Genomic DNA, 19,207 nt, shown 5'->3' with positions numbered 1-19,207 from the left:
AGGCCCATCTTGGGTAAAACCAGAACATAGACCAGGAGAGCGGTTACCATACCTCTCCCCAAATCATACTACCTTGGAAGCACCAAAAACTTTCAGACCCCCAGAATTAGCTCTGAAAACAGCAAAACAAAAAAGCCTGAAGTTTGGCACATTATCTTCCCACACCCAGATGAGCAGAGCCCAACATCAACATAAACTTCGGGGCAGCTAGATGGCGCAGTGGATAGAGCACCGGCCTTGGATTCAGGAGTACCTGAGTTCAAATCCGACCTCAGACACTTAACACTTACTAGCTGTGTGACCTTAGGCAAGTCACTTAACCCCAATTGCCTCACTAAAAAAAAAAAAAAAAACAACCATAAACTTCAAAGTCAGAAAATTGACTGAAATAATGAGTGAACAACAAAAAAGAATTTGACTATAAAAAGCTACTACATAAACTCAGAAGAAGAAAATCTTGTGAAAACAGCTACAGACAAAACTTCAGTAATGCTAATTGGACCCAAGCTCAACAAGAATTCCTGGAAGAGCTAAAGAAAGTGATGAGTTGCAAAGGAAAAATGGGAAAAGAAATTAGAGTGATACAAGAAAATTATGAAAAGAGAATTAACAACTTGGTAAAAGAGGGAAAGGCAATGAGATGGCATAATGGATAGAGCTCCAAATCTGAAGTCAGGAAGATTCATCTTCCTGAGTTTAAATCTGGCTTCAAACACTTACTAGCTGTGTGACCCTGGGCAAGTCACTAAACCTTGTTTGCTTCAGCTTCCTTATCTCTAAAGCGAGCTGGAGAAGGAAATGGCAAACCACACTAGTATCTTTGCTAAGAAAATCCCAAATGGGGTCATGAAGAGTCAGACATGACTGAAAAAATGACTGAACAATAGCAACAAATAATGTATTAAAATTACTGAAAAATATAACACCTTAAAAAAAAAACAGAATTGGGGGCAGCCAGGTGGTGCAGTGGATAAAGCACCGGCCCTGGATTCAAATCCGGCCTCAGACACTTGATACTTACTAGCTGTATGACCCTGGGCAAGTCACTTACCCCCCATTGCCCCACAAAACAACAACAACAACAACAACAACAGAATTGTCCTAATGGTAAAAGAGACACAAAAATTCACTGAAGAACTCCTTAAAAAACAGAATAGACTGGGGCAGAGTCAAGATGGTGGAGGAAAGGCAGTAACTTCTGGAGGTCCCCACACCATCTGTCCACGTACCTCCAAATAATGCCATAAAACAATTCCTGGAGCAGCAGAACTCACAAAAGAACAGAGTGAGATAATTTTCCAGTCAAAGATGGCTTAAAAGGGTGGCAGGGAAGGTCTGTTGTACCAGGGTGAGAGGGGAGCACAGCCGTGCCACGCAGATCCAGCCCTAGGCAGACCATGACTCAAGATCCTCAAAATCATCAGTGTCAGCATCTACTTCTGGAACTCAGCTCATAGACAGGTGAGGGGGTCCAGCGGTTTGCTGGGGGGAGATAGCAGGAGTCTCTTCTGGAGCTAAGGTGGAGCACCTGTATTCTGAAACAGTAAGCAGACTTGAGTGGCAGTGGCCCTGTGGGGGAGGGGCCAGATGAGCTGAGAAAGCTCCTCTCCTTAAATTGTACCACTTGGGACCCCCTGAAGCTTGTGATAGTGTGTCCTGGAAGCAGTGCCCCACTTTAAGAAGGAATTAAAAGCCAAGAAATAGAATAGGATAATGAGCAGGCAGAAAAAGCTTCAGATCATCAAAAGTTTCTTTGGTGACAAGGTAGATCAAAATACATCCTCAGAGGAAGATAACAAAGTCAAAGCTCCTACATCCAAAGCTTCCAAGAAAAATATGAATTGGTCTCAGGCCATAGAAGCATTCAAAAAGAATCTTGAAGATAAAGAAAGAGAGGTAGAGGGAAAAGTAAGAGAGGTAGAAGAAAAAAATGGAAAGAGAAATGAGAGTGATGCAGGAGGATCATGAAAAAAAGTCAGCAGTTGAAAAGCCAAATTCATCAAATGTAAAAGGAGGTAGAAAAACTCTCTGATGAAAATAATTGCCTAAGAATTAGGATTGAACAAATGGAAGCTAGTGACTTTATGAGAAACCATGACACAATAAAGTAAATCCAAATGAATAAAAAAAAAATAGAGGGCAATGTGAAATATCTTCTTGGAAAAACTGCTGACCTGGAAAATAGGTCCAGGAGAGAAAATTTGAAAATTATTGGTGTAACTAAAAACCATGATCAAGGAAAGAGCTTAGACATCATCTTTCAAGAAATTGTCAGGGGAAATTGCCCTGATATTCTAGAAGTAGGAGGTAAAATAGAAATTGAAAGAATATACCCATCACCTCCAGAAAGAGATCCCAAAAGGAAAACTCCTAGGAATATTATAGCCAAATTCCAGAGCTCTCAGGAGCTCTCAGGTCAAGGAGAAAATATTACACGCTGCCAAAAAGATAGATATCCTTACAATACATGAAAAAAATCCCTAATCTTACAATAAGTAGACACCATTTCTTTGAGAAATAGTGAAAGTTGATAATTGACTCATCCCATTCCATTGATTAAATGCAACCAAAGATGGTTTACTTCTAGTTGGAGACCACAAAAGAACTAAGATTCAATTGTGGAATCAAAGGGCTCTCCACAGAGTACAGTCAACAATATGATGACAATGAAGCGTCAAATATATGAATGGCAATGTGAAATTTGTTTCTGGAAAGAGATGGCCTTACAATGGCAGTTCATGACCAGGTCATCACCATTAGAAACCTCAGGAGAGTTATCAGTAAGAATTCATGACTCAGTAATTAATGAAGATTATGCCAGGAAACAGTGGTGATAGGGTAACACTGATGTAAAATTTTAGGACCTACTAAGTATATTAGGGTAACAAGGTGGCACAATGGATAGAGCAGTGGCTCTAAGAGATCTGAGTTCAAACCTGGGCTCAGACATGTACTAGCTGTGTGACCCTGGGCAAGTCACTTAACCCCTATTTGCCTCAGTTCCTCATTTGTAAAAAAGACACACTGGAGAAGGAAATGGCAAACCCCTCCAGTATCCTTGCCAAGAAAACCCCACAGACATAGTCTATGAGATCACAAAGAGCCAGATACAACTAAATGATCAAACAACAACAAAAAAGTATCTAGAACAACATTACCTGGTGCCTAGAAAGGTACATTAGAAGCATCTTCTCTTTCACGACTGAGATCACACTACAAACATAAGCCTCAAAATATATTAGAGAACTCAGCCAATAAACTGTACTAGAACCATATGATCATTACAGGCCAATCTGTTGCCACCAAGTCCAAATTTAAAAATCAAGAACAATGTTTTGGGGGGTTTTAAAAACTTTATTTAATAATTTATTTCCCCCATTACATGTAAAAACAATTTTAAACATTCATTTTTAAAACTTTGAGTTCCAAGTTTTCTCCCTTTCTCCCCCCTCCCAATTGAGAAGGCAAGTAATATAATATAGGTTACACATATGTTGTCATGCAAAACATATTTCCATAATTAGTTATGTTGTGAAAGAAAACATAGACAAAAAAACTCAAGAAAAATAAAGGAAGTAAAAAAGAGTATGTGTCATTCTGTACTCAGACAACACCAGTTCTTTCTTTGGGGATAGATAGCATTTTTCATCATAAGTCCTTCAGAGTTCTCTTGGATCATTGTATTGCTGAGAATAGCTAAGTCATTTGCAGTTGATCATCTTAAACACTGTGGTTACTTTGTATACAGTACATTTCACTTTCCATCAATTCATGTGAGTCTTACCAGGTTTTTCTGAGAGCATTCTGCTCGTCATTTCTTATAGCACAATAGTATTTCATCATAATCATATGCCACAACTTGTTTAGCCATTCCCCAATTGATGGGCATCCCCTCAATTTCCAATTCTTTGCCACCAGAAAAGAGCTGCTAGCACAGTGGATAAAACACCGGCCCTGGATTCAGGAGTACCTGAGTTCAAATCTGGCCTCAGACACTTGACACTTACTAGCTGAAAAGGACATGTAGGTCCTTTTCCTTTTTGTTTTTTATCTCTTTTTGGATGCAGAACTAGTAGTGGTATTGCCAGGTCAAAGGGTATGCATGGTCTATAGCCCTTTGGGCATAGTTTGAAATTGCTTTACTGAATGGTTCAATTAGTTTACAACTCAAACAGTGCATTAATGTCTCAATTTCCCCATATCCCCTCCAATATTCGTCATTTTCCTCTTTTGTCCTATTAGCCAATCTAATAGGGTTGAGATAGTTCCTCAGAATTGTCTTTATTTGCATCTCTCCAATCAATAGAGCATTTTTTCAATATGACTATAGATAGCTTTGATTACTTCATCTGAAAACTGTTCATATCTTTTGATCATTTATTAATTGGGGAATGGCTCTTATTTTTATTAATTTGGATCTGTTCTCTACATGTCTTTATCAGAGAAACTCACTTCAAATTTTTTCAGTTACTATTGCTAATTATTTCCCTCCATCCCGTTTCTCCCCCCAATCCACTCTCATTTATTCTATTCTCTCTCTCCTTTCATCCTGTCACTCCTCAGAAGTGTTTTGCTTCTGACTACCTCCTCACCCAATCTGCCCTCCCTTCTATCAATGCCCCCTTTCTCTTATCCCTTTCCCCTTCTACTTTCCTGCAAAGTAAGATACATTTCTATATCAAATTGAGGGTGTATGTTATTCTCTTTGAGCCAGTTGTGATGAGAGTAAAATTCACTCACTTCCCCTAACCTCCCCCATCTTCCCCTCAAATGTAAATGCTTTTTATTGCCTCTTTTATGTGAGATAATTTAACCCATTTCACCTTTCCCTTTTCCCCAGTGCATTCTCCTCTCATCCCTTAATATTCAATTCACACCTGTGCCCTCTATCTATATATACTACTTCCAACTGCCCTAATAATGAGAAAGGTCTTATGAGTTACATGTATCATCTTCACATGTAGAAATGTAAACAGTTAACCTTATTAAATCCCTTTTGATTTCCTTTTGCTGATTACCTTTTTATGCTCCTCTAGACTATTTTATCTGAAAATCAAATTTTCTAATCACTTCTGATGTTTTCATCAAGAATGTCCTCTCTTTCATTGAATTCACATTTTCCCCCCTGAAGAATCATGCTCAGTGGAATTTCAGTGGTTGAAATTCCAGCTCCTTTGCCTTTCAGAATGTCATACCCCAATCTTTCTAATACTGTAATGTAGAAGCTGCTAAATCTTGTATTATCCTGACTGTGGCTCCATGATATATGAATTTCTATCTGGATGCTTGCAATATTTTCTCCTTGACCTGGGAGCTCTGAAATTTGGCTATAATATTTCTGGGAATTTTCATTTTGAGATCTCTTTCAGGAGGTAAGCAGTAGATTCTTTCAGTTACTATTTTACCCTCTGGTTCTAGAATATTAGTGCACTTTTCCTTGATAATTTCTTCAAAGAAGATGCCTAGGCTCTTTTTTTGAACATGGCTTTCATGTAGTCCAATAATTTTAAAATTATCTCTCCTTGATCAGTCTTCCAGGTCAGTTGTTTTTCCAGTGAGATATTTCACATTGTTTTCTATTTTTTCATTCTTCTGGTTTTGTTTGATTGTTTCTTGATTTCTTATAGTCATTAGCTTCCATTTGTTCAATTCTAATTCTTAAGGAATTATTTTCTTCAGTGAAATTTTGTACTTCCTTTTCCATTTGGCCAATTCTACTTTTTTTTTTTTTTGTGAGGCAATTGGGGTTAAGTGACTTGCCCAGGGTCACACAGCTAGTAAGTGTTAAGTGTCTGAAGCTGGATTTGAACTCAGATCCTCCTGAATCCAGGGCTGGTGCTGTATCCACTGTACCACCTAGCTGCCCCCCAATTCTACTTTTTAAGGAGTTTTTTCCCCCAGTGATTTTTGTGCCTCTTTTTCCCTTTGACCAATCCTGCTTTTTAAAGCCTCTTTTACCATTTGGCCCAGTCTATTTTTTAAGGTGTTATTTTCTTTAGTATCTTTTTGTGTCTCCTTTCCCAAGCTGTTGTGTCATTTGAAATATTGAGGGGAAACCTGTCTCTGTTATAAGTTATTGGGGAACTTCGCTGGGGTTTCTAATATATTGCTACTTAAAAATTAGAGACTATTGCACCAGTTTTGGTGGCAAGCATTCGTTAAAATCATATTAAATGTTAGTAAATAGTTGACCGCATTTAACACAAGTCAAAAATCCCCAGCATCATAGAGATAGAGTACATGTCTACAGAGTTCAGAGGTCCTACATTACCTAGAGCTGGGGGAGGGGGGCATATGGCTGCCTCCTCCTGTGTCCCAGGCCAAGAGTGTAAGCTCCTTGTGGACTAGATGAGAGGTGGCCCTTACACACTGTTCAAAGTTAATTGACTGGCATCATTCAATTCTATTGGTTGATGGGACCTGAGGGTGGTCCACACCAAAACGAGCAGTGCCCTGTTACTCAGTGTTGTGTGAAAGACAGACCCTCTGAGGGTAAGACCATCCCTTTCCAGAAATAAATTTCACATGGCCATTCATATATTTGATGCTTCATTGTCATCATATTGTTGGCTAAGTTCATATGGATGTCATCTGTGAAGAGCCCTTTGATTCCACAATTGAATCTTAGTTCTTTTGTGGCCTCTAACTAGAGGTAAGCCATTTTTGGTTGCATTTAATCAATCTAATGGGATGTGTCAATTATCAGCTTTGACTATTTCTCAATGAAATGGTGTCTACTTATTGTAAGATTAGGGATTTTTTTCATGTATTGTAAGGATATCTATCAGTCCTTTTTGGAGTGTGTGTAATTTAAGATTCTAAATGTGGATTCTAATCTGTTCCCCCAGTTTTGGGGGAAGCTGACTAAAATCACTGATAAAACGAGTTTAGGTTTTTAAGGGTTTATTGGAAAATAGAACGAAAAAGATCGAGAACAGAATTCCAACAGCCTGGCATTCCTATCTTTCCTCAAATTTCCTGTGAAGTCCTCTGCCGCCACCAGCACCATCAAGTCAGCAACCCAAAAGAGCGAGAGCTCTCTGTGCAGGCCCTCTTTCCTCCTTCTTGTCTCCTCCCAGAAAATAGGAGGCTCCTCAAGTTGATTGGCTGGTAGCCTTGATAGACAGCACCCATGAGCAAACGTCATTTCCTGACGCCAAGGAAAAGCCACATGGCCTTGCCCTCTGAGGCATTTTTCTCATGGCGGAGCTTTCCCGGAGACAGCAAGTCTCCAGTAGGTGGCATCATTCCAATCATTCCAAGTGAAAATTGTAATCTTTTACAGCTACCTTGTATCATGCAAGTTTTTGTTAGGGTCCTTCCAAATCTGTTATGGTCTATTTTACAATTCTAAGAATATATGATTAAAACCAGCATTGGATAGGGGTCAGTTGTTTTTTAATGTATTGTGACACTGGACTTGGAGTCAGAAAGACATGCACTCAAATACTTCCTCTAATGTTTAATAGCTGAATGACGCTGGGCAATTCACTTAAGCTCTGTATGCCTCAGTTTCCTCATTTGTAAAATGAGAGGGTTGCTCTTAGTGGCCTATGAGGTCCTTTCTATCTCTAAATCTATAATCTTACAGTTTCTATTTGATTTCAGGGTGTTAAGAAATCTTCAGCCAGTTTTCTCTTTGGTATCTTTATACCTCCTGTGTCTTGCTTTGAGGAAACCAAGATACTGGATATTGCTGTCACTCATTTGATTCAATATGACTTCTGGATTCAAGTCTAAAGTCTTCAGTCCTAGCCTAATCTTTCCTTTTATTTTAGGCCAATTAAATCCAAAGGGCATTTATTACTATTTTTAGCAATTTTGTTAACATTGTCTCCTTAGATTTCACCAGGACCCTCCCTTTTGTTTTCTAGGGCAGTGGCCAGTTTGAATACACCCTTCATTCAGGGAGATCCAGCTGTGCCTGATATAGAGAAGATAAAATCCAACCCAATCTTTCATTACCAACTCTACTTCCAAGAACCAGTAAGTTGAAGGACATGGGAGCAAGGATGCTCACTTGTTTCTTTTCCTTTTTCTTCCCCTATTCCTCTACCCCAATCCCTGTCGAGGTGTTTCATGTTTTCATTTGCTAGTGTTTTCTAGCTTCATGAGTCAAAGAGAGTTTTCTATTCCTCCCAGGTGTATTTTCTATTACAGTCATGTACCAGGTGGTCTTTTTTTGTTGTAGTTTTGGTTTGGGGTTTTTTTGCAGGGCAATGAGGGTTAAGTGACTTGCCCAGGGTCACACAACTAGTAAGTGTCAAGTGTCTGAGACTGGATCAGGTGGTTGTTGTTTTTTTTGGCCATTTCCCAAGTGATGGGCATCTACTTGGTTCTTGATTCTCTGCTACCACAAAAAGGTCTAGTTCAAATACTTCAGTGTATAGAGGACATCTCTACCTTTGAATTCCTTGGGGGATGTGCCTAGGCAGGAGAACTTTAGCCAAAGTTTATGGGCATTTTAGTCACTTTTTTTAAAGCATAATGCCAAATTTCTTTGAATGTGAATTTCTTTGGTAGAAAATTCACATGATAAAAGCGATATCCCAGGTTTACTAGGGATGTAGGTTGAAAATGGGAAATACTGGAGACATACACACCAAGCCAAGAGGCTGTTGCAAAAATCTAAGCATGAGGTAGTGACTAACTGGCTTGGGATCCTATTGATTGCTATTACCTCTGATTTTTGCTTAAAGTTAGAAACAGGGCAAAAAGACTTCAATAGTCTCTGCCAAGTGCCCTGTCATGTGGAAGGCTCAAAGTCCCTGAGTTGCCCTGAAGAAGTCACAGAGGAGGCTCAGATCCCCTGTCCAATTCAGAACTGCAGCAAAGAGCTGAAAGCCTTTTTTTCCACCTCTGGGAAAGTTGATTAACTGGCTGCCAGTTCTCCAGGCATTCCCACTCCCCACTCCCCACTCACCACCCAGATCTGGGATCCCTTCTCCCTCCCCCCAGTGCTAGTTCCTGCTCAAACCAGATAGAAACCTTTTAAAACTCACCTTGTTTTGCCATTTTTGCCATCTGAGTCTACGCAGGACCCCAGCAGAACTGACTTGTGTCCATTCTCCCTGACTGACCCTTTATCGGTAGTATCCCCCCTCAACTAGACTTACTTGCTTTATTTTCTTTCTAAGTGTGCTCATATTATGCTATACAGTTCTGTGGAGCAGTACATAGATAGAGTACTTTGCTAAGAATCAAGAAGTTATTGTTCAGTCATTTCAGTCGTGTCTAACTCTTTGTGACCCCATTTGGGGTTTTCTTAGCAAAGTTACTGGAGTGGTTTGTCATTTCCTTCTCCAGCTCATTTTACACATGAGGAAACAGAGACAAACAGGTTGAAGTAACTTGCCCAGGGTTTATAAATCTGGCCTCAGACAGTGACTAGCTGTGTGACCCAGGACAAGTCACTTAACCTCTTTTGCTTCAGTTTCCTCATCTATAAAATGGTGTTCATAACAGCACCTACTTTCTAGAGTTGTTGTGAGGATCAAATGAGATAATATTGTAAGCAAGCACCATATAATTTTGCCTATTATTATTCTGTTTTGTGGTACTCTGCATCTAAGCACACCAGTTTTCTTAGAAGTATCAGCCATTGACCAGGACTGTAACTAATGGTCTTAGCAGCTATCTCTACCTCCCAAGTCATGTCTTAGGGAACATAGAAATCAAGGGGGTGGACTGGAACCTACAATGGGATCTTCCCTTTCTCTCCAAAACCAGGGCTGTGACTAGGTTGTTGTTATTCAGTTGTTTCAGTTGTGTCTCAACTCTAATTTGCCTTGGTTTCCTTATCTGTTAAAGAAGGAAATGGTAAACTACTCTAGTATCTCTGCCAAGAAAACCCCAAATGGAGTCACTGAAGAGTCAGATAAGACTGAAAATAATTGAATGCCAAATGTTAAAACAGTAATCAGAATAGTATTTTTATAGACTCCAATGTGACCTCAGACTTTTGACACTTACTAGCTGTGTGACCCTGGGCAAGTCACTTAATCCTCATTGCTCCTCCCCCCCCCCACTCTCCAAAAAAAAGTCTCATTAAGTCTTCTTGTGAGCCTGATTTTTAGTTTTGCAAGGCTCCTTCTTCTAGGGCTTCTTCCTAACCAGTCTCCCCCAATACCTTTGGTGGGTAAACTATGAACCCTAAAACTCTTCCACTTCTCAAATTTCTGAAAAGAATCTCTCCTTTGCCCTTCATTCTCTACCTTTTATCTTATCCAAGTAAAAATGAAAGTAAGTCAAGTCAAATCAACAAGCATTTTTTAGACTTCCATTGTACCAGACCCCAGGCTAAGCACTGAAAACACAAAGGCAAAAAGATGGTCCCTACTCTCAAAGAGGTCTCAGTTTAATGGGGACATGCTATGAAAACAACTCTGTATGAACAAGCTATGTACAGTATAAATTGGAGATAATCAACAGGCGCAAAGCACTAACATTAAGGGGATCAGGAACAGCTTCCTGTAGAAAGTGGGATTTTAGCCAGAACTTGAAAGAAACCAGGGAAACCAAGGTGCAGAAGTGAGGAAGAGGAGTGTTCAAGGTATGGGAAGCAGCCAGTCAAAATGCCCAGAATCTGTAGGTGGAGTGTCTTCTGTGAGGAAGGAAGCCAGTGTCACTGGATTGCAGAAAATGTGTGGGGTATAAAAGGGCTAAAAAGGTAAGAAGGGGCCAAATTATGAAGGACTTTGAATGCCAAACACTATTTTGATTTTTGACCTTGGAGGTGATAGGGAATAGGGAATTTATTGAATAGTGGGGTGTGGGTGACATGGTCAGATCTGTGCTTTAAGAAGATTTATTGAGCAGATGATTGGAGAATGGACTAGAATGGAGAGAGACTAGAAGCCACCAGGAGGCTATGGTTGCACTTATCGGTAATCCCAGCTACTTGAAGGATAAGGTTTTGTTGTTCATTTGTTTGAGTCTGGTCCAACCTTTCATGACCCCATTTGGCATTTTCTTTGCAAAGATACTGGTGTGGTTTGCCATTTCTTTCTCCAACTCATTTTACAGCTGAGGAAACTGAGGCAAATAGGGTTAAGTGACTTGCCCAGGGTCACACAGCTAGTAAGTATTTGAGGCTGAATTTGAACTCAGGAAAACGAGTCTTCCTGACTCCAAGCCCTGTGCTCTACCCATTGTGCCACTTAGCTGTGGTACCTAGACATGGTGATATATTGGGGTTGGGGGTGAGGGGAAAGCATAGGATCTGGAGGACCTGAGTTCAAATTCCAGCTTTGCAACTATGACCTTGAGTAAGTTACTACACCTCTCCTGGCTTCATTTTCCTCATCTGTAAAATACGGTGGTGGGACTTGATGTACTCTGAGTACCCTTCTGGTTTGAAATCTGTGATCCTGCCTTCCGGGGTTTTGGGAAGGTTCAAATGAGGTCATAGGGACGCAGATCTAGACTTGGAAGGAAGCTCAAAAACCACCTTATTTTAATGTTGAAGAAACAGAAGCTGGACAGGTTAGAGTGATTTGGCTAAGATCCCAGGTAATACACAATAGATATGGGGCTGGAACATAGGCACCCTCAATTCCAGAACCAATGTTCTTTCTACTGCACCATTGATAGAGGAGGCAAAAAGGGGTTAACAGATAACCTATCAGTAGTAGCTATCAATAGTATCTAAAAGGGTTAACAGAGAAACTAAGATTTGTATTCTTACAGTAACCAAGAGGGTTTGTCCCTATCAACCCTCACCACTAAAAGAGACAGATCACAGTGACCCTAACTGGAAATCAACAATTGAAATGTTTAAATTAGATGACAGAGAGTGGCTAGGTGGCACAGTGGATAGAACACTGGCCCTGGAGTCAGAAAGACCTGAGTTCAAATCCGGCCTCAGACACTTGACACTTACTAGCTGTGTGATCCCAGGCAAGTCACTTAACCCCAATTGCCTCACCAAAAAACCACAAACAAATAAATTAGATGACAGGACACCTAGAAACTAGGCCTAAGTAAAGAGAGATCAAAAACACGGAGACACTCTAATCTTGCAAGTTGAGGTATGTTTTTATGAATATGCACAGAAAAGGCCAAATGTGTCCTTAGGTTCACCTTATGACATGTAACTCCAAAAACATACCTCCAAGGAAAAAGGCACCCACTTTGGGGGTTGGCTTAGGACCCCAGGAAGTCCAAATTGGGATATGAACCACCCCCATGTACCTCCCTAAGGTAGAGTTGGTTTTTTGTTTTTTTGGTGAGGAAATTGGGGTTAAGTGACTTGCCCAGGGTCACACAGCTAGTAAGTGTCAAGTGTCTGAGGCCGGATTTGAACTCAGGTCCTCCTGAATCCAAGGCCAGTGCTCTATCCACTGCACTACCTAGCTGGGTGGAGATTATTATAATGAGACTGATAATCAATTTATTCCATATTATAAATATAACTGTCTTCTCTTTCCCTATTCGAGAGATACCTTTCCATTTTTCTGGTACTCTCCCTGTGGTCAACATTCTTTCAATAAAACTTGGGAAACTGAGTCACTGATTCTTGTAATTCCTTTGGGACACCTCACGATCAATTTGATCACCTTAATTTTATCCCACATCACCATGATGACTCCCTTTGTAAAATCTTAAAGTGGCTCCTGTGACTGCTCTGATTCTTATTGTTTTCCAGGTTAGAAAATGGACACCCAAAAGGGAAATGACTTGCCCAAGGCAACCTTGCAAGTTATTTGGCTGATCTAGGACTCCATCAGGAGAGCTGGGGCTCAGAGGAGACCTTTGCATTGGAGTATTCTTCACTTTGCCTCCATTATCTTTTCAGGGTGTGGCAGAGGCTGCATTGGAGAAGGACCTGACCCAGACGTTCAAAATAATGTTCAGAGCAAGTGATGAGAAACAGGTATATATGTATATACTGCTTTGGGGACTGTTGAAAGCAGCAGAGGGTTGTGGGAAGGAAACAGGTGGCTGATTTGGCTCTGTGGGAGGAAGCAAGATTAGCCATCCCACCTACCTTAAGATCTAAGGGCAAACCAGAAGACCCTGCAGAATGGTGGTATGGAACACAGGGGTCTTAGGTTTGAATATGAAATCTTCCACTTCCTGGCTTCATAACCTTGAGCAAGTCACTTACCCTCTGGACCTCAGTTTTCTCATCATTAAAATGAGAGGGGTGGATTAGAAGGCCTCTGAGGCCCCTTCTGGCTCCAAGTCTGGAAGCCTATTCTTTCTTCTTCTTCAAACTAGCTTATTCAAATCTTTGAAACTCTCCTCCTAATCTTACTTTCTCTAATTGTGTCCTAACTGTTTATAATCAGTCTCTTTCTCTTGAGTCCTTTCAGTTACTATTTTGTGTTTACTTTAGAAATAAATGATCTCAGTGGATAAAGCACTGGCCCTGGATTCAGAAGGACTTGGGTTCAGATCCAGCCTCAGACACTTGACACTTACTAGCTGTATGACCCTGGGCAAGTCACTTAATCCTCATTGCCCCACCAAAAACAATACAAAACAAAAAACAACAACAACAAAAGAAATAAATGATCTTAAAACTAAAAGTGAACTTGAGTCCATACCTCAAGAATCTACTCTATTATTATCCTCATTTTCTAGGTAAAGCAATTGAGGTCTGCAAATCTCACCTGTGGGTGAGATTGCTGGGTTAAAGGGCATAATTATTTGGGTTATTTTCTTATCAGAATTATAAATTGCTTTCCAGAGCAATTGGACCAATTCACAGTTTCACCAACAATGTATTAGTGTGCCTCTTTCCATAGCCCTTCTAACATTGACTATACCCATCTTTTGTCATCTTTGCCAGTTTGCTAGGTGTAAGATGAAACTTCAAAGTTATTTTGATTTTCATTTCCCTTATTATTATTGATTTAGAACGATCTTTCATAGAGTTGCCAATATTTATAATTCTTTTTAAATGGAATTTCTCTATTTCTTGCTGCCTCATTTTGTGGGTCTTATATAGAAATGCTAATGTTTTATGTGGATTTATTTTATATCCTGCAACTTTGCCAAGTTGTTGTTTCAAGTAGCTTTTTTAGTTGATTTCTTTAGGATTCTTTAAGTATACTATCATATCATCTTCAGAGTGATAGTTTTGTTTCCTCCTTGCCTATTCTAATTCCTTCCATTTCCTTTTCTTCTCTTATTGCTAAGGCTAACATTTCTAGTATAATATTGAACAATATAGTGGTGATAATGGACATTCTTGTTTTACCCCAGATCTTATTGGGAATTCTTCTAACTTAACTCCATTACATATAATGTTTGCTAATGGTTTTAGATAGATACTGTTCATCATCTTAAGGAAAGTTTCATTTCTTCCCATGCTCTCTAGTGTTTTTAATAGGAATGGGTGCTGTATTTTGTCAAAAGCTTTTTCAGCATCTATTAAGATAATCATATGATGTAGTTAGTTTTGTTATTGATGTGGTCGATTATGTTGATAGTTTTCCTAATATTGAACCAGCTCTGCATTCCTGGTATAAATCCCACCTGGTCATAGTATATTATTCTGGTGATACATTGCTATAATATCTTTGCTAATATTCTATTTAGAATTTTTGCATCAATATTCATTAGGGAGATTGGTCTATAGTTTTCTTTCTCTGTTTTTGTTCTTCCTGGTTTAAGTATCAGCACCATATTTGTCTCATGAAAGGAATTTGGTAGGAACTCTTCTTCATCTATTTTTCCAAATAATTTATATACTATTAGAATTAATTGTTCTTTAAATGTTTGGTAGAATTTGATTGTAAACCCATGTGGCCCTGGAGATTTTTTTCTTTTTTTCTTTTTCTTTTCTTTCCTTTTTTGGTGAGGCAATTGGTGTTAAATGACTTGCCAAGAGTCACACAGCTAGTAAATTTCAAGTGTCTGAGGTTGGATTTGAACTCAGGTACTCCTGAATCTAGGGCCGGTGCTTTATCCACTGTGCCATCTAATTGCCCCCTAGAGATTTTTCCTTAAGGAGTTCATTGATGGCTTGTTCAATTTCTTTTTTCTAAAATGGGCTTATTTAAGGATTTTATTTCCTATTCTGTTCATCTGGGCAATTTATATTTTTGTAAATATTCATCCATTTCATTTAGATTGCAAAAATTATTGGCATATAGTTGGGCAAAAATAGCTTCTAATTATTGCTTTAATTTCCTCTTCATTGATGGTGAATTCACCCCTCTTATTTATTTATTTTTTTTAGTGAGGCAATTGGGGTTAAGTGACTTGCCCAGGGTCACACAGCTAGTAAGTGTTAAGTGTCTGAGGCTGGATTTGAACTCAGGTACTCCCGACTCCAAGGCCAGTACTCTATCCACTGCGCCACCTAGCTGCCCCACCCCTCTTATTTTTGATATTGCTAATTTGTTTTTGTTTTTTTGTTTTGATTTTTGGGGGTTTTTTGGTGAGGCAATTGGGATTAAGTGACTTGCCCAAGGTCACACAGTTAGTTAAGTGTCTGAAGCCGGGTTTGAACTCAGGTCCTTCTGTTTTTGTTTTGTTTTTTTGGTGAGGCAATTGGGGTTAAATGACTTGCCCAGGGTCACATAGCTAGTAAGTGTCAAGTGTCTGAGGCTGGATTTGAACTCAGGTCCTCCTGACTCCAGGGCCAGTGCTCTATCCACTGTGCCACCTACCTGCCCCCTGCCACCTAGGTGTCCTCGAACTCAGGTCCTTCTGAATCCAGGGCCGGTGCTCTATCCACTGCACCACCTAACTGCCCCTAATTTGGTTTTTATAATTCTTCTTGGAACTGTTTGTTCATATCTTTTAATGACACCCAATGGGGAATGACTTTTAGTGCTTATATATATTCTTATTAGGTATTACTTCCTTATATAGCTTGTATTTTAGACTCTTATCATAGATTTTTTATTCAAAGATTTTCCCCCCACTTGGTCACATCCTTCTCCTAATTGCATTGATATTGTAAGTGTAAAAGTTTTTAAAATTTCATATAATTGAAATTATCTGTTTTATTGATTGTGATAACTTGTATCCTTTATTTGAACTATGAAAAAGTACCTGATCTGATTTTCTTCTTTTTAAAAAAATGGTGGGGCAGCTAGGTGGCACAGTGGATAGAGGACTGGCCCTGGATTCAGGAGGACCTGAGTTCAAATCCAGCCTCAGACACTTGACACTTACTAGCTGTGTGACCCTTGGCAAGTCACTTAACTCCAATTGCCTCACCAAAAAAAAAAAAAAAAAAAAAAGGTGTGACCTTTAAAATTCAGATGAGTATCCATCTTGAGTTTATTATCATTTATGGCATAATAATATTGGTCTAACCCTAATTTCTGCCAAACTATCACCTTTTGTATGTATGGAAGTTTTTGTTTTTTTCTCTTCCTTGCAGTATTTCAAAATTGAAAATGATCTTGAAAAAGGTAAGAAACATCATTGACAGAGGATGACTAGAAGGGTTGGGGAAGGAACTGACATGCTCTGTGAGAAGTTTCTCCTTAAATATTTTTTCACCCCTATATCTCTTTCTGCACACTTTTTAGAACTATTTGTTCATATCCTTTAATGACACCCATTGGGGAATGACTTTTAGTGCTTATATATTCTTATTAGGTATGACATACTTTTAAGTTTAACACCCATTATTAACATTTTCTCTATCACTTTCTTAAGTCTAGACAATTTTTTTAAAAACCTATAAATCAAGTCCTGATTTGTAGCATTTTCTGATTTCCAAGGTGTTAAGGGTTTACACTGAAAATTTAACAATCAGCTCACAGGTTCAAGCTGATTCTAATACATCCCTGGCCCCACTCCTTTTAGCTCTCCTGCAGTTCCCCCTATCTTACCATGGGATAGGTAGCTAAGTGGTGCTGCAGTGGATAGAGTGCTGGCCCTGGAGTCAGGGAGACTCATCTTCCTGGGTTCAAATCTGGCCTGACACTTACTAGCTGTGTAACCCTGGACAAGTCACTCAAGCCTGTTTGCTTCAGTTTTCTTAACTATAAAATCAGCTGGAGAAGGAAGTGGCAAACCACTCCAGTATCTTTGCCAAGAAAACCCCAAATGAGGTCATGAAGAAACAGATACAACTAAAACAACTGAACAACAACAAAAACCATGGCATAAGAAGCTTCTTGTTCCCTTTTATATGCCCAATAGCCTAAGCCAAACAAAACATGCCCAAACTATGAGCTGTAATCATTCATCCTTTCCCCCTCAATAGAATGTCATCTCCTTGAGGGTAGGGACTGTTTAATTTTTTTGTCTTTGGATCCCCCAGTACCTGATACATGGCTTAATAAACACTAATTGACCGATTGATTGATAGAGGAAACCAAAAAATCACAGATTAAAAAAGTGCAGGAACGCTGACCAGGAAATGCATAATTATGGACAAAACCAGTGATGACTGTGCAGGATCATGGAGAAATATATGTCTTAGTGATATTGGGTCTCTGGGATTGACATCACTGGAGCAGGGCAAGATCCTTCTGAGAGAGCTACTTGGTGTTGGAATTTTCAGTAAGTTTCTGAAAGGAAGGTGGGTCATAGCTAGACAGAGAAGAATGGGGACTGAACTGTAGGTTGGCTCAGGACATCGGACCAAGAATTTGTTGTGGGAAATGGTAAATAGGAAAAAAGCAGGAGGAGGATCTCTTCTATAGTCAGAAGGGACCCCAGCAACTACATAATCTGACACCCTTATTGTACGGATATGGAAACTACAGCCTAGGAAGATTAAACGACTTTTCTAAGGTCACAGGGGTTGTAAGCACCAAAGGCAGAATGTGAACCCAGGTCCTTTGATGCCATTTAAGGTGAAATAAGAAATGAGGGCATTTAGATAGTGGAAGCAATGGTTGGAAGGCCCAGGGAGGGACAGCATGGTGCAGTGGGAAGAGTACGGTGGGAAAAGTGGGTGGACTTCAGGTCTGACCACTTAGGGTCAAAATTGTGCCTCTGCCACTTACCTCCAGTGTAACCTTGGACAGGGCACTTCAGGCCCTCTCTGGGCCTCAATTCTTCTGTTATATAATTAGGGGGGATAGGACTAGATGGTGCTGAAGTTCCCTTCCAGGTCGAGACCCAGAATCCTAACTATGACGTAAGAAGCAATTAGGAACCCCAGCACACTTCTGAAACAGGAAAGTGATGTGATCAAAATGATGAGGTGCTGAGAATCACCCATGTAATGAGTGACATCAGTTATGGAAGCCTGTGAAGTCAGAGTGCTGGGATTCAGGGGAGTGTCTTCCTTCTACAGGAAGAACTCTGAAACTAGTCGAGGATGTGCATTGGAGTTGGATGGTATCGGAGGAGGAAATCAAATTCTACGTGCAGCAGTTCAAGAAATCTGGCTTTAGGTAGAGTACAAATGGTTTCCCATCATGGGAGGGGATGGGCAGGGAAGAAAGGATGGCCTTCATGGAGAGAAAGTGAGTTAAGCCTTCGAAGCCCAGTGGTTCTTCCTCTCCTGAGGGGCACCCCTCAAAAAATGAATATTTCCAGCAGCATATGAATGCCCCTGTATCAGAATGGTACAAGCTCCCTTCAAGCCCTACTACCGAGAAACATGTTTTGAGGGGAATGGGGTACAAAGGGGATCAAATGATTACTCTTTACAGATAAAGAGGCAAGGGCCCAGAAGAGTTCTGACTTTCGCAAACTCACATAGCTAGCAAGTGTCTGAAGTGAGATTTGAACCTAGGTCTGACTCTACCCATTGCATTATATTGTTGCTCCCTAGTGAGGGTACGCCTATTTTCAAATCAGGAGACTGAATATTTTCATGATGTCTGGACACTCCTCAGATATCACCCCCATTTCCTGCCCACCTCTGCCCCCCCACCCCACCCCCGACAAATGAATCCTTAGGATTCATAAAAAGAAAGGTTTTCTGGGAGAATCTGAGTGTAAAAGATAGTTCTTTCAGGTTTCTATTACCCATTCATTATTGGGTAATTCATCTTGTAACTCCTCTCCTCCCTCTGCCCAAACCCCACAAGAGGCAGTTTATTTTAATGAGTAGGAAGCCAATTTTACAGTCTAGAAGACCTGGGTTTGAGTCGTTTCTCTGACCTACTCTGGCCATGTGACTCTGTAAAAGTCTCTTAGAGTCTCAATACCCCCCAATCCCCTAAATTGTAGAGAAGGTAGGAATTTATATTGGCAAATGGAGTTTCCTTCTCGGAAATTCCTTTCACAAATGAAGTCACCAATCTTGTCCTTATGCCTTCCCATTTTGACAGTC

At 39.9% G+C, this 19,207-nt stretch overlaps 1 protein-coding gene across 1 annotated transcript in view; it reads left to right on the top strand.

Moving 5' to 3' along the window:
• Positions 1–19,207, top strand: part of EPHX2 (epoxide hydrolase 2) — a 70,034-nt gene that overhangs the window by 43,238 nt on the left and 7,589 nt on the right. The window contains exons 12-15 of the mRNA XM_043987919.1: positions 7,875–7,986; positions 12,797–12,874; positions 16,346–16,376; positions 18,221–18,320. Of these exons, the coding sequence (XP_043843854.1) occupies positions 7,875–7,986; positions 12,797–12,874; positions 16,346–16,376; positions 18,221–18,320 (321 nt within the window). The remainder of the gene's footprint in view (positions 1–7,874; positions 7,987–12,796; positions 12,875–16,345; positions 16,377–18,220; positions 18,321–19,207) is intronic.

This window comes from Dromiciops gliroides, chromosome 2, assembly GCF_019393635.1.
Source record: "Dromiciops gliroides isolate mDroGli1 chromosome 2, mDroGli1.pri, whole genome shotgun sequence".
In the NCBI taxonomy this organism is placed as follows: Eukaryota; Metazoa; Chordata; class Mammalia; order Microbiotheria; family Microbiotheriidae; genus Dromiciops; species Dromiciops gliroides.
This window is presented reverse-complemented; position numbering and strand designations above follow the sequence as displayed.